At 51.5% G+C, this 14,748-nt stretch overlaps 1 protein-coding gene across 1 annotated transcript in view; it reads left to right on the top strand.

Moving 5' to 3' along the window:
• LHPP (phospholysine phosphohistidine inorganic pyrophosphate phosphatase) overlaps positions 1-14,748 on the top strand; it is a 104,547-nt gene that overhangs the window by 15,765 nt on the left and 74,034 nt on the right. The window contains exons 3-5 of the mRNA XM_012781346.2: positions 3,643-3,796; positions 10,407-10,470; positions 11,556-11,648. Of these exons, the coding sequence (XP_012636800.1) occupies positions 3,643-3,796; positions 10,407-10,470; positions 11,556-11,648 (311 nt within the window). The remainder of the gene's footprint in view (positions 1-3,642; positions 3,797-10,406; positions 10,471-11,555; positions 11,649-14,748) is intronic.

The raw sequence follows: 14,748 nt of genomic DNA, 5'->3' as shown, positions 1-14,748 counted from the left end.
TGTTAAGGCGGAACGTTCTAGCTCCTGTTGAGAGAGAAAAGGAATTTGAATGAGAAGCTCGATCGAGGTCCATAGTTTTCACACGCCTGGCACCTGTAGCCTCCAACTATATTTGTGAAAACCAGCCCTGCTCTGTGGAAGCAGTTTGCAAGTGGCTGTAGGAACGAGGTTTGCATCTTGATTTTAGCCTGAATGCAAGAAAAGAGCCCCCTTTGACCCTCAGTGGCAAGTTTTTTGGTTTTTTTTGTGGGGGGGAGGGCTTGTGGAACAAAGCAGAAGGAGCAATATTATCTGGTGCCTGCTGAATATTTAAAAAGAAAGAGACATTAGCAACACTTTGGAATTCAGGGCCGACTTCTCTGTGGGTCCACTGAGCCTTCTTCCCTCCTCTGCACTTGCTATTTTTATTTTTACAAACCACTGGGCAGAGGCAAGCATGCTTTCTTCCTTCCCAGGGCAAGAGTGGGGGCCCGTAAGAGGTGGAGGGTGCTCCCTGGAAGGCCCGAGTGTCGAATTCACAGCCCTGGCGCCAGTTAAGGGCGACATGCCCAGCCTTTAGAAATCTTGTTTCTCAGAATCCTTTCTCTGCAATCCAGGATCCCTGCCAACGTCTTTAGAACATGGTCTTCAAAGAAAGAAGACTTAAGAAAGACATTCTCTCCTCCCGAGCCCCAAAAGTGTTGCTAGACCTGGGAGTGGGCTGGAAGCAGCAGGCAGGAGAGGGGAGTCAGCATTCCATCAGCCAGCGAGTGGAACCAGCAGACAGAGAAGCCCCAGAGGGCTGGAGGCCTGGAGGCCTGGAGGCCCGGTGCCCTTCCTCAGCTGGGATCCCACATCTGTGCTTCCAGCAAGCGTACCTGTGTTTTCAGACTCGGGATTTTTTTTCCAAGATTTATTGTGGATGGATTTTTCCCCCAACATTTTATTGTGAAAATTTTCAAACATACAGCACAACTCACAGAATTTTTACTTGGAATACTTTCATACCCATCGCCTAGATTGTTGATGACACTTCATGATTCTCTTCACTCTGGATCCATCCATCCTTTCATCCATCTATCTGTGTTATTTTGGGGTGCATTTCAAAGTAAATTGCAGACATTCGTATACTTTCTCTAAATGCTTCAACATGCTATTCGCTAGAGTTCAAGATTTGCTGACAGTTTCTTCTGTTGGTGTAAAATTTACATACAGTGGAATGCACAGACCTCGAGTGTACCTTTGCTGAGTTTTGACAAATGCACACACCTGTGGAAGCCATCCCCCACCAAGATCCAGACAGTCACCATCGCTGGCAGTTCCCTGGTGCCCTTCCCAGTCAGTCCCCACCACACCCCTCTAGAAGCAACCATTATTTTGACTTTTGCCATTATAAATCAGTTTACCTATTCTGGAATTTTATGTAAATAGAATCATACAGTATATACTATGTTTCCCCGAAAATAAGACCTACCCATAAAATAAGCCCTAGCAGGATTTCTAAGCATTTGTGCGATATAAGCCCTACTCCGAAAATAAGCCCTAGTGATGGGCGTGGCTACGCAGCGCATCTGCACAATCCAGGCATTTCATCGCACAGCGGTAAAGAAGACGAGCAGCCCTTCTCATCTGCCCCATGAGAGCTCTAGTGCTCGACATGAGAGATTGGGGCCAATGGTTCTAAAGGAAATAGAGTCGCAAGAGATTCAGGGTGGAATTCGGGGTTTGGAGAGTTATGATGATGTTCCAGAAGAAGACGACTTAACTATATTTGAATAAATGTAGATTATTGTACCGTACTTAAAAAAAATAACACACCCTCTGAAAATAAGCCCCAGGGTGTCATCTTGAGGAAAAATAAATATAAGACCCTTTCTTATTTTCGGGGAAACACGGTAATTGTGTTGCCCCCCCTCCCCCAGTGGGACACCCCCAGGCTCAGAGATTTGCTAGAAGAACTCACAGGACTGGCATGGTTGCTGCACTTACAGTCACGATTCATTACAGTGACAGTGAAGACCAAACACAGCACAAGGAGGAGGCACATGGGGCAAAGGCCAGGAGGAGCCAGGCGAGAGCTTCCAGTTGTCCCCTCGGACTGGACTTGGGCTGAGCCTCGCCCAGTCATCCCAGCAATGCTGTGTGACAATATGCGGGAAGTGCCGGCAACCGGGGAAGTCCCTGAAGCCTCGGTGTCCAGGGTTTTCACTAAGGGTCAGTCACGTAGGCACGAAGCTACTGTGTGACTGACCTTAGCTCCTCATTCCCCAGCCCCCCAGAGTTCAGACTGATACAGCATGGCCCAGGGCTGCAGGCACACAGCAGCAGATGCCTTCCGTAAATCACGTAGTCAGCATAAACTGTATGGTCGAATTGATGCGGTCCGCCCAAGGCCCGAGGCATACAAAGCCCCTCTTATCGGGCGGGATATTGCAAGGGCTCAGAGGTTATCTCTCGGGAGCCAGTGGAGGGCCAGCCCTGAAGATGGATCTTTCTTTGGAATGTGCAGGCTTTGAGCAACCCAGGCCGGCTGAGTTAACCCTGTCTTTCACAATCGCCTTTTGTGTAAGGCTGTTTCACCCAACATAATGTTTTTGAGTCTCGTCTATATTGTTGCATGTGTCAGAGGTTTTTTTCATTTTTATTGCAGAGTAGTATTCCACGGAGTGAGCATACCACGGTTTATTCATCCACATGTTGATGGATATCTGAGTTCTTCCCAGTTTTAGGCTACCGTGAATAAATCTGCTATGAACATTCCTGTACAAGCCTTTTGAGCAAACACCTAGGAGTGGGATTGCTGGGTCCTAGGGTGGTGTGTGTTTGGTTCCGTAGAGCACTGCCAGACGTTTGCCCAGAGGGCTGCACTGTTAGACACTCTCTCCATCTGTTGCAGCTGTTCAGCATCCTCACCGGCCCCTGGTGTCATCAGTCTTTTTAATCCTCACCATTCTGGTGGGCATGAAGTGGTATCTGAGTGTGGTTACTTCAGTTTTTTTAATCCAGGAAGGTCAACGTCTAATACTGAGGGAGATGAGAGTGTGTGCCTTCTAGGAACTGAACACATAAAGCCAATCCATGACTCCATCCTTGCAACTTTTCCTATTTTAATTTAAAGTGGGGAGAGGGGACAAAAGAGGAGGAGGAAGGACTTTGGTAAGGGGGCTGGAGACCTGGGCCGGGGGGGGATGAATTCTGCACCTTTTTTCCAGGACATGTGTGGGAGTTTACCTGAAATGTGTTGGTGGCTCTTGTGGTTTGGGACCAGCAGTGTCGACCCTCCAAGGGTTGTAGGCAGCCTCATTTCATCCTACTGCTGGGAACCTGTGTCCTCCAGGCAGATTTCCCTTCTTAGTTGCAAAACTGCGCGTTTCCTGCCTGCAGTGGTGAACTGAGGGAGCCCCTGGGGCTAATGCTGGTGTTGGGATGGAGGGTGCTGGGCGTGGGTCCGACTTTCTCCTAATAAGCTCCCTAACCGTGGGGCGCCGGAGCTCCCTATCTGTGAAGTGGGAATAACACCTGTTCCTTGTCCACGTCTCATGGGAGTTGTGAGGATCGGAAAGGGGGAGGGCAGATGTGGCAGACGGAAGGGTCCCTGGTGGGAGTTGGGGGACAGGCTGTGTCACCCCGGGGCTTGATCACGCTCTCTCTCACTCTTTCCAGGAGTCCGCTCAGAATTTGATGAGATCGACACGTCCAACCCAAACTGTGTTGTAATCGCAGATGCGGCAGAAAGCTTTTCTTATCAAAACATGAATAAAGCCTTCCAGGTGCTCATGGAACTGGAAAATCCTGTGCTCATATCCCTGGGGAAAGGGTAAGTGGGCTGCAGGGAGAGTTGTCGCTTAGTGCTCTGGGTGATGCTTTGTGGCTGTCCGACTTACAGAATCAAGGGAGAAGGATGCCAGAAACGGCAGGAAATGAGGTGTGGAGCACAGCTGACCTTCTCCCTCCTCTTTTTCTTGCTTTTTCTCTTCATTTCTTCCTTCCTCTCCTTTAGTCATTTCTTTAGGAAGTTGGAATACCCTGTCCTCAGGAGCCGGTTGATCAAGCTCCCTTGTGGGCCCTAGGCTAGAGCTGGGCAGGGATGGGGGTGTTACTGCACATGGAGACCCCTTGGAGGTCTCAGAGGCCAAGGGTCGATTGTCCCGAGTTTGGAGCAAACAAGGAGAAGGTTCGTTTGCACAGGATGCAGCACAGGGTGTGGAAGAGTGGTCCCAAGGGGCACCCGAGTAGAGAAAGACAGGCTCGAGGGCCTGTGGGATGCTCTGGTCTGTGCACTGCACGTCTCCGGCTGCAGAGCACTGTCTCTGCAAAGCGGCTTTTGTGACCAATGATTTTGTCTGGGCCTCTAGCACGTGCCTCACCATCCCTTTCTTTAAAGAAACAGCACTGGTTATTGCCCTTAACATCTTTTCTTGCCACCAAGAGATCACATGTTCACTGCAGAAAAATTAGAAACTATAGATGAGCAAAAGAAGAAAAAAAGTACTTTTAGTGCCACGCAAGGAAAATCAGCTGTCTACAATTTGGTATATGTCCTTCCACATGGTTTCCTGTGCAAGTAGATCATTGCAGATGGATGCATTCACAGCATGGGCATCAAACTTGACCTTGTGTTTTCACCCGTTTTTTTTTTTTTTTCCTCGTTCACCAAACAACATCTGTGAATGACTTCCCAGGCGATAAGTGGATATCTCTGCGGCACAGTTATCCATTGTGTGGATGTCCTGTAATTTTTAACAACTGATCCTCGTTGATGGACATTTGGTTTGTTTCTGATTTTCTGCCATAGTAAGACTGTGATGAGGATCTTTGTGCATTTCAGATGATGTCCTCAGGGACAAACGCAGAGTGAGCATTTTTGAGGTTCTTGATGCACGTTGCCATGTTGCTTTCCAGAAAGCTAAGCAGATTGATTCTGTCATCAGCAGGAGCAGCACTAGAATCTTAGCATCACGGGGTCTTAAAGTTGCAAAGACACTTTGGAGTCCCCATCCCAGTTTCTCATGCAGTGTGGGAATTCTGATGTTAGCAGCTTATGTGCTTTTGGTGACTGAGCGCTCATGGCCCCTGCCTGCCCAACAGGGCAGCTAATGGACTAGACAAGGGAGGGCTTTTTATTTGTCCACTGGCCATGGCTAAGCACTTTACGCACTCCATCTTGTATAATTTTGACCGCAGCCCCTGTGAGGTGTACGCAGGGTCATTGCCGTTTTGCAAGAGGGGGTGTTGAAGCATTCGGAGGTAAGTAAGCTGCTGTTCCCCAGCTGGTGAGTGCTGGCAGGACCAGGAGTGCCACCTGGCCTGGCTGGCCCCAGAGTCCGTGCTTGTCACCACTAAGCAACATTCTAGAGCACATGTGTGGCCCACACACATCTTATTTTATTATTATTTTTTGAGAGCCTGTGTTGTAAAAATTGGGAGATTTTACATAAAATATCCAGATTTCTGGATTTTTTTTAAAGAATCAGAACATCTGACAGTATTGGGCCTCACATTCCTTGCACACAGCAGCTTGGCTGGAGCCACTGCCTCATTAGTGCCAGTTCACCACAGACCCCACCACTCCCTATTGCTCTCCAGTCTTCGGAGTCAGCTGCCATTTGTTGTTTTTTTCATAGTGCAGAAATATTTCTTCATGCTATGTTTCTGTGAAAAATAGGCAAGTGAAAAGATGTTTTCAAGAAAGAAAGGAGAGTACGTATATTTTTAGGAGCTAAAAATTTCTGGTATGTTTATCACACAAATAAATTGTGTCCCGTTTTAGTCAGGATTTTCCAGAGAAACAGGAACCCACAGGATGTGGGTGTATATAAAGAGGGATTGATTGTGGAGGCTTGGTAAGTCTGAAATCTGTAGGGTGGGGCTGGTAGGCTGGAGACTCAGGGAAGGTTGCAATTGAACCCTAAGACTTTCTACTGGGGGATTCCTTCTTGCTCGGGGCGGTCAGGGTTTATTCTACTAGAGCCTTCCACTGCCTGGACAAGGCCCACACACTGTATGGAGGGTAACCTGCTTTGCTCACAGTCCACCAATTTAAATGTTAATCTCCCCAGAAAACACCTTCACAGAAACATCCAGAATGACGTTTGACCACATATCTGGGTACTGCGGCCGAGCCAAGTTGACATGGAAAATTAACCATTGCAGTCCCCTTTTAAAATTATAACCATCTGCAATTTAGGTCACTGCTTTGGAGCAAACCATGGAACGTGGCCTGCGTAACCCATTCCCCTGGGCTCGGCCCTTCAGGCGTTTGAGTTACCGGTTACCAACCCTTCACTAGAGAATAAGCATCATTAAGAAGCTCAGGCCAGGCGCGGTGGCTCACGCCTGTAATCCTAGCACTCTGGGAGGCCGAGGCGGGCAGATTGCTCGAGGTCAGGAGTTCGAAACCAGCCTGAGCAAGAGCGAGACCCTGTCTCTACCAAAAGGTAGAAAGAAATTAATTGGCCAACTAAAAATATATAGAAAAAATTAGCCGGGCATGGTGGCGCATGCCTGTAGTCCCAGCTACTCGGGAGGCTGAGGCAGCAGGATTGCTTGAGTCCAGGAGTTTGACGTTGCTGTGAGCTAGGCTGACGCCACAGCACTCACTCTAGCCTGGGCAACAAAGCGAGACTGTCTCAAAAAAAAAAAGAAGCTCAGTTATAACTCATTCATGGGAAAACCCTTTTCTTTAATATTGTCTCATAATTATTAAAAGTCGCTATTCCAGATTATGGGTAAGAGTCGATATAAGTATGCTGTTGAGAAATTTAAAAACTGGAATCAGTTGCATTCAGCTTCGTAATACCGCAGCAAGTTCAATAGTTGGCAAGGGTTTGTTTAAAAAGAAAAGATTAGTGGGGTCTGCAGCTCACGGGGGTTCTGTGTGTTTAGAAACCAGAGAAAGGGACTGACAGCTTTCGGGCTGAGTCACAGCTTCTCAGGCCAGCCCAGGAACCCGAGAAGAGCCGCTGTCACCGTGCTGTCACCGTGCTGTCATCAGCTGGGGGCGGCCACCGCTGAAGGCCCGTCCTCCACCGGAGCAGGGTGCGTGCCGAGCGGTGCGGCTGAGCGGCAGGAGCGGCGGGCGGAGGCGCCAGGGCAGAGTGTCCCTTCCTGGAAACGGAGTGATTTACATGTGGCATCTGTTTGGACCGAGAGTGGGAATTGGCTTTGTGATTCCTGCTGTCATGCCGCCCTCAGAAAATCAAGCTGTTTACGCGGCAGACCCAGGGAGGTTAATGGCTCTTCTGGGAAAGGTCAAGTGGTCATTTCGAAGGGAGGCTGTGCTGAGTGATCGGAAGCGGCCGAAGAATAAAGCATAAACCCGGGTCCCACTCCTCCTCCCGGCGGCCCCGTCCCCCCGGCGCCCCAGCTCGCCCGCAGTGGCCGGGCCGTGCAGGTCCCGCCCGGCCGCCTGGCGGTGACACGCCAGCAACACAGGACGAACACGCCTCCAGCGTGTAGGACTAACCCGGGCCTTTAGGTTTAAAGCCCGGTGCTTGCGTTTACGATCTGAAGAGAAACCCGAGTATGTGGCTGTATTTCCTTTATCTCTAAAAAAAAAAAAAAAAAACGTTTTCAGCGGACAGTTGGCCTCCAGGTGCCTTTGTCTTTTCCCGAATGAGTAAGAAACAAAGAAGAATATTCTGGGCGCTGTAAAAACAAGCCCAGATTCAGTTGAAAAAAAAGAAATGCTGAAGTTTCTAATTTTGATTTCTGGAAGTCAGTGTTGTCTTTGAACCCTGAAGGCCGGCACAGCAGAGGCGAGGTTTTTGTCCCGTGTCTTAAGTTGCACGTTTAGTTTTCTCCTCCCATCCCGGATTGAACTTCAACAAGAGAGTCCGGGTCTCTTTCACTTTAGAAGAGACCCCGGGGGGCGGGGGGCGGCAGACGGCCCGCGGGTCTCCTCGGGCGGATCCCCAGTGATGGCAGGAGGCGTGCATCTGGGCCCACCCGGCCTCCGTCCCCAGCAGCCCCGGCAGCCGAGGGAGGGAGTCTGGGCCCAGCGGCTCCCAGAATCCTCAGCTCCAAACAGAGCTGTACCTGCTGCAACACGGTGGTGTGGTGTTTTAGTTCTCCTTCTGTTTCTGGGTAAGCATTTCCTGTGCAGGGTATGTGCTTCCGTCTCCTGTCCCGCGTCCCGGGCTCCCCTCGTGCCTTCCCTCCTCCCCTCACTCAAGCGGGCCCCAGGAGATGAGGGTCGTGGCCCCTGGGGGGCCGGTGGGAGGCCCTGCCAGGGCGGCGTGGCCCCCGTGTCCTCAGCGGGAAGCTCCCGGTGATTCCGAGGGGCTCCCTGCGCCTGGATGCTCCCACTCCCCTTCCTAGTGGCTGGGCGAGCCCTCACCCTTCAGGTCTCAGCTTTGTCTTTCCTGCCGTGGGACACCTCTCCTGTCCCCTGTCCTCTGTCCCCAGCACGCCCCTCGCCCTAGCAGGCAGCGTGCTGCAGAGCACGGGCTTCCGCTGTCGTCACCCGTGTGCGTTTGTGGGCTTGTCAGCTTCCCCCCTAGACTGTGAGTCCTGGGGAGCAGCCTGGGTCTGGGAGTGTCCCTGAGTCCTGCAAAGGGCCTGTGGGACAGCCGTCTGTTCATGTCCCCGGGCGACTGACCAGTGCAGGCCTCAGGACCTGGCGTCTCCCTTGCCCTCTTGGCCAAACTGTGCCGCATTTCGGTTCCCGTTCTCTTTAAACTCCGGCCCGTAAGGAAATCACCATTCCAGAGTAGCTTCCGGTTGAAGTGGGAAAAGTAAAAGCAAACGCTTTCCTGAGTCTATACAAATGCAAGATATAGGTGTGGATTCTGGATTTAAGACATGAAATTAGTGATGTCTAAGCCCGTGTTTTGGAGTCGGTCACTCTGTGAGGATGTGCAGTGTCCCAGCCGGCCTGTGTCCTTGTGGTGTGGCCCAGAGCACAGAGCTCAGAGGCTGAGGGACAGGCCTGGAGTTCACTGAGGGACTCTCGAGTCCTGTCACCATGGGGGATGCCCGTTCCTTCGACAGACGGACTCCAGGCTCCAGAGCCCCCGATGGGGCCAGTGGCAGGGACCTGGCAGGGACACAGGCCTTGCAAGGCCAGGGTTTGGCTGAGGCTCTGCAGCCCAGCTGGGAAGCCACTGGGGGTCGCAGGGAATGCAGGGGGCAAGTGGCTGAGCAGCTGGGAAGGCATTCAAGGCATGGGGTGGGGGAGGAGGGGAGGAGGGGACAGCAGGGTCCCCAGGAGTGGCAGAGCTGGAGGAAGGGCGCAGCCCCGGGGCGGCTCCCAGGGAACTCAGTCCTAACACACTTCAGATGGACACACAACGCCGCAGCTCAGCAGCCCGAGTTGGAAAGACCTGTGCTTGTTTTTCTTCCCCCAGCTCTTACTTTCTTGCCTATATCTCAGCCCGGGGAAGCAGTTATTAATCTTTTTTGAGCAGTTTCTGCGTGCTAGGCATCATGTCAAGAGCTTTGCGTACATTGTTTTGTTCAAGCTTCACAGCAGTCCGTGAGAGAGGTGTGGTTTGTTGTTTGTTTTGCCCATTTTACAGATTAGGAAACTGAGGCCCAAGGGGATCAAGCAACCCAAAGTCATCAGAAGGCAGAGAGAGGATTTGAAGGCTGAAGTCAGATGCTTCTCTGTCCTCCCCTCTTGTCCTCTGCACACGTGCTTTCCAGTGTCCCCCAATACCGAAGGGCACGGCAGGAGGAGGAGGGAAAGTGATGTGACGGGCGACGGGACGTTTTAGTAATTCTGAGCGCCAGCTCCCTGTCTTTATATTCTTGGGCTCCGACGGAGCCTGTCTCCAGAGTGGCACAGGCCGAACCACCCTCTCCCCTCCCGTGGAGAGAGCTGGGCTTGCCGCCCCGCGTGTGGGTGCCCGGAGGCTCGTGTGACCCGGGCGTGGGGTGGCCCAGGCGGGGGCGGCTGGGGCGCAGCGAGCCGCCGAGCCAGCGCGCACACTCACGAGGGCAGCGGGCCGTCTGGAGGACGGAGAGCTCCCCAGAGCCGGGCGGGAAGGATTCGGTCTTCTCGTAAAAGCCTCTGGCGCCTGAGAGGCCGCCCGCGCCTGACCCCGGCGGACAGGGGATGGGCCGGGTGCAGTGGAACTAATGCGGTTCTCTTCTTCAGGCAGCAGGCGGGGTTAATTATTAGCAGTTAGGGGTCCGCCACATGCTCTGCGGACCTGCTGTCCCTTCCCAGAACACGGGTCGCTTGTCTTTCTCTGTGTGGGCAACTGCAGCCATCTGCCCCGGGGCCCCGGTTAGTCATGGCAGGGGGCCCCGCGAGGCTGGCAGCAGGGGCCTGTTCTGACTGAAGGGACCGTGGTGTCCCCGGAGCTGCCGGGCCACTGTGCCCCACGTCCCCGTCGCGCTGGCCTCCGTCCGTCCCTCCCAGCAGGCGTCCGGGCTGACCCTGCGCCCTGGCTCAGCCCCGTGTCCCTTCTGCTCTCTTCCAGACGCTATTACAAGGAGACCTCTGGCCTGGTGCTGGACGTCGGGGCCTATATGAAGGCGCTCGAGGTACTTGTCACTTGTCCTGGTTCTGTTCCGAGCCCTCTTCGCATCTCAGGGCGCCTGGGATGTTTCCGGTCTTTCTGGAGAAGAGGGGTGCTCAGCGTGTGAAGGGCTTCTGTGTTTCTCAGTTGGCTCCTACTTGGGGTTCCCCCAGCGCTGGGCCCCTCACCTGCCGTCGCTGTCACTCTGCCCTGCCCTCCCGCCCTCTCCTCTGGTGGCCCAGCCCTCACTGCCCGTGCTGACCCCCGCTCTCCCCATGTGCTCTCTGCCGCTCTCCTGTCGGCTCACAGCCTCTGCACCTGTGCAGACCCCCCCCCCGCCTCTCCCCTGCACCTGTGTGGACACACCCCCCGCCTCTCCCCTGTACCTGTGCGGACACCCCCCCGCCTCTCCCCTGCACCTGTGCGGGCACCCTCCCCGCCTCTCCCCTGCACCTGTGCGGACCCCCCCCCCCCGCCTCTCCCCTGCACCTGTGCGGACCCCCCCCCCCCCCGGCCTCTCCCCTGCCCCGGCCATGTGCAGCACCTCAAGTTCGATGTGTCCTAACTGGACTCCTTCCTGATGTCCCCTTCAGCATCCAAGGCCCTCCGTGCCAGGCCCTCAGATGGGGCTCCCCCGTGGTCCACTCTGACCCACGTCCCGTCAGCTGCCCCAGCCAGGGCCTCGTGTCACTTCCCATCCTCACAACTGCGGTGGCTCCTGCCTGCCTGCACGCGGGGGGCTGGAGGGGTAGATGGCAGAGGGAGCCCTGAACCCCTCTCTCCCAGGAGGGCCTGTGGTGGAGCCGGGGTTGGGGGAGGGGCAAGAGAATGGAAGTGCCACTGAGCAAGCGGACGGGCACTGGCCTCCTGGCCCTTGGCAGGCCTTGGCTGTGCCAGCTCTTGGCCTTGCAGTGGGTGGCAGGGTCCCGGCAGTGGGTGCCACGCGTCCCCGGCAGCCCATTGTGGAGTCACGAGGCCCTTGCTAAGGAGGGGCGTTTCTCAGAACACAGCGCCTGGCCCTTGGGCACCTGTGGGCCAGTCTTCCCTGGGTCGGGCACACACCTGTTCCTTGATCCCAAACCCACACCGTGTCCTCCTCTCTCTTCCCAGTACGCCTGTGGCATCAAAGCCGAGGTGGTGGGGAAGCCGTCTCCCGAGTTTTTCCAGGCCGCCCTGCAAGCCATTGGGGTGGAAGCCCACCAGGTAGGTCTGGGCCTCGCCAGGCGAGCCTGTGCCGGCAGCCTGTGGGTTCCGGGGCGCAGGCAGCCTGTGGGGCGCCCCACGGGACCAGAGGAGGTCCACTGAGTGCTTTCGGCCTGTTACATTAGTTTCAGTGTGAGAGCGAGAAACAGAAATGCCTGTGGCTTTTTCTAAGTGACCTTTTGCATCTTTTCTGGAAGGATAAGAATTGATAAGTCCTATCAGTGTATTAAAAATATTCTCTTGAGGCCGGGCGTGGTGGTTCACGCCTGTAATCCTAGCACTCTGGGAGGCCGAGGCGGAGGTCAGGAATTCAAAACCAGCCTGAGCAAGAGCGAGACCCCGTCTCTACTATAAATAGAAAGAAATTAATTGGCCAACTAATATATATAGAAAAAATTAGCCAGGCATGGTGGCGCATGCCTGTAGTCCCAGCTACTCGGGAGGCTGAGACAGAAGGATCACTTGAGCCCAGGAGTTTGAGGTTGCTGTGAGCTAGGCTGATGCTACGGCACCCACTCTAGCCTGGGCAACAAAGCGAGACTCTGTCTTAAAAAAAAAATTCTTTTGGAAAGACAACATAACAGCAAGATTACAACAATAGGCTACCTTTATATTATGACTATTTTGGGGACAGACTGCCTTCCAAACTTCTAGATTCTAAAAAGAAAAAAAAAACAGTTATTATTTCATCCATAGCTGCCCACCTCTGAAATTTTCTAATTTCTCCACATCCTTGCAAATACTTGTTATTTTCTAGGGTTTTTATTATTATTATTATATGAACATCTTAGTAGGTATGGTTTGCATTTCCTAACAGATGATGATGTTGAGCATCTTTTTATGTGCTTTTTGGCCACTAGGGGTTCTAATGCATTGCAATTATGTTCTAGAATGACCATATGTTTTGAAAGGCATGCTACAATAAGAAAGGATAGCAGGGCGTAGTGGCTCACCCCTGTGGTCCCGGCTATGACACTCAGGAGGCTGAGGCAGGAGGATTGTTTGAGCCCAGGAGTTTGAGGTTGCAATGAGCTATGTGATAGCACTGCACTCTAGCCTGGGCAACAGAACAAATCTTTGTTCCCCGCCCCCCAAAAACCAAGCGAAGCTCTGACAAGTGCTGCGACGTGGATGAACTAGAATGGGCAAGTCCACAGAGACAGAAAGCAGATTAGTGGTTGCCAGGGCTGGGACACAGGGAAAAGGGGAGTCCTGCTTCATGGGTATGAGGTCTCCTTTTGGGGGGATAAAAGTATTCTGGAACTAGATAGTGGTGATGGCTGCACAACATTGTGAATGTGCTTAATGCCAGTGAATTGAACACATTAAAATGGTTACAGTGGTAAATTTTGTGTAATGTATATATTAACACAGTACATTTATTTATTTATTTATTTATTTAAAAACAGAGTCTCACTCTGTTGCCTGGGCTAGAATGTCATGGTGTCAGCCTAGCTCACAGCAACCTCAAACTCCTGGGCTCAGGCGATCCTACTGCCTCAGCCTCCCGAGTAGTTGGGACTACAGGCATGTGCCACCATTCCCAGCTAATTTTTTTTATATATTTTAGTTGACCAATTAATTTTTTTCTTTCAATTTTTAGTAGAGATGGGGTCTCGCTCTTGTTCAGGGTGGTTTCAAACTTCTGAGCTCAAGTGATCCGCCTGCCTTGGCTTCCCAGAGTGCTAGGATTACAGACGTGAGCCACCGCACCCGGCCCACAATAAATTTTTAAAAATTACCTTAAAAAAATCAACAGTAATTTTTTAGTATTATCATATTCATATTTAAATTTCCAATTCATATCCAAATTTCCCTGGCTTTCTCAGAAATGTTCTTTTACTGTTGATTTGGTGTAATCTAATCCACATGAGGTCTATACCTTGCATGTGGTTGTACTTTCCTAAACCTGTCTTTTTAACCGTTCATCATGGAACAGTTCAAATATCTGTGCAAGTAGAAAGAGCAGCACAAGGAACCCCAAGGTACCCATCATTAAGCTTAAATACTTATCAGCTAATAGCTGCTTTTAATTGTGAAGTAATTTCACACTCAAAAAAGCTGCAAAAATAGTTCAAAGAATTCCCTTCCCCTGTCCCCTTTACCCAGCTTCCCCAAATGTTGGCACTTACATCACAACCATGGAACAATTATAAAATCAGAAAATCCACACTGGGGCTAGACTGTTAACTAATCTAGAGGCCTATCCTCACGTCCTCTCTCATTCCACTAATGGCTTTTTGGGGACGCGTTGCATCTAGCAGTCACGCTCCTTGTGTTCTTTACTCTGAGACATTGCCTCAGTCTGTCTTTGTCTTTCATGACCGTGGCATTTTTTAAGAGTACTCATGCTTTAATTTAGATGATGCATTTTGGGCAGGAATCGCACAGAAACGATGCTGTGCCCCTCTGGGCACACCCTGTCAGAGGCACGTGGCACCATTTTGTCCCGTAATTGGTGATGTTGACTCTGATCATCAGTTGAGGAGGCGTCTGCCAGGGTCCTCCACTGGAAAGTTGCTCTTTGTCTCTTTTGATAAGTGGGAAAGTACTTTGTGGGAAAGTACTTTGACACTATGTAAGCATCCTCTTTCTGATCATTCTCCTGATTTTAGCACGAGTTGATAACTCTTTTTATATTTAATTATCATGGGGACATACTAGTTGTGTATCTTTATAGGGTACACGCGATGTTTTGATGCAGGCATATGATATGAGTTAATCAAATCAGGGTAATTGGGGTACCCATCACCTCTTTGTGTTAGGAATATTCCAATTCCACTCTTTTAGTTATTTTAAAGCATGCTCTAACTTATTATTGGTTGTAGTCACTTTGTTGTGCTAGCAAATATTGTTCATTCTTTCTAACTATATTTTTGCACCTCTTAGCCATCCCCAATTTATCTCCACCTCCTTGCTGTGCTTCCCAGCCTCTGGTAACTGTCATTCTGCTCTCTGTCTCCAATGAGATCAGTTGTTTTTAATATTTAGTTCTCACATATGAGTGAGGACATGTGGCAAGATTTGCCTTTCTGGGCTTGGCTTATTTCACTTAACATAATGTTCTTCAATTCTATCCAAGTTGTTGCAAATGGGAAGA

This window comes from Microcebus murinus, chromosome 14 (genome assembly GCF_040939455.1).
Source record: "Microcebus murinus isolate Inina chromosome 14, M.murinus_Inina_mat1.0, whole genome shotgun sequence".
Lineage (NCBI taxonomy): Eukaryota > Metazoa > Chordata > Mammalia > Primates > Cheirogaleidae > Microcebus > Microcebus murinus.
The sequence above is the reverse complement of the archived record's forward strand: the minus strand, read 5'-3'. Positions and strand labels throughout refer to the sequence as shown.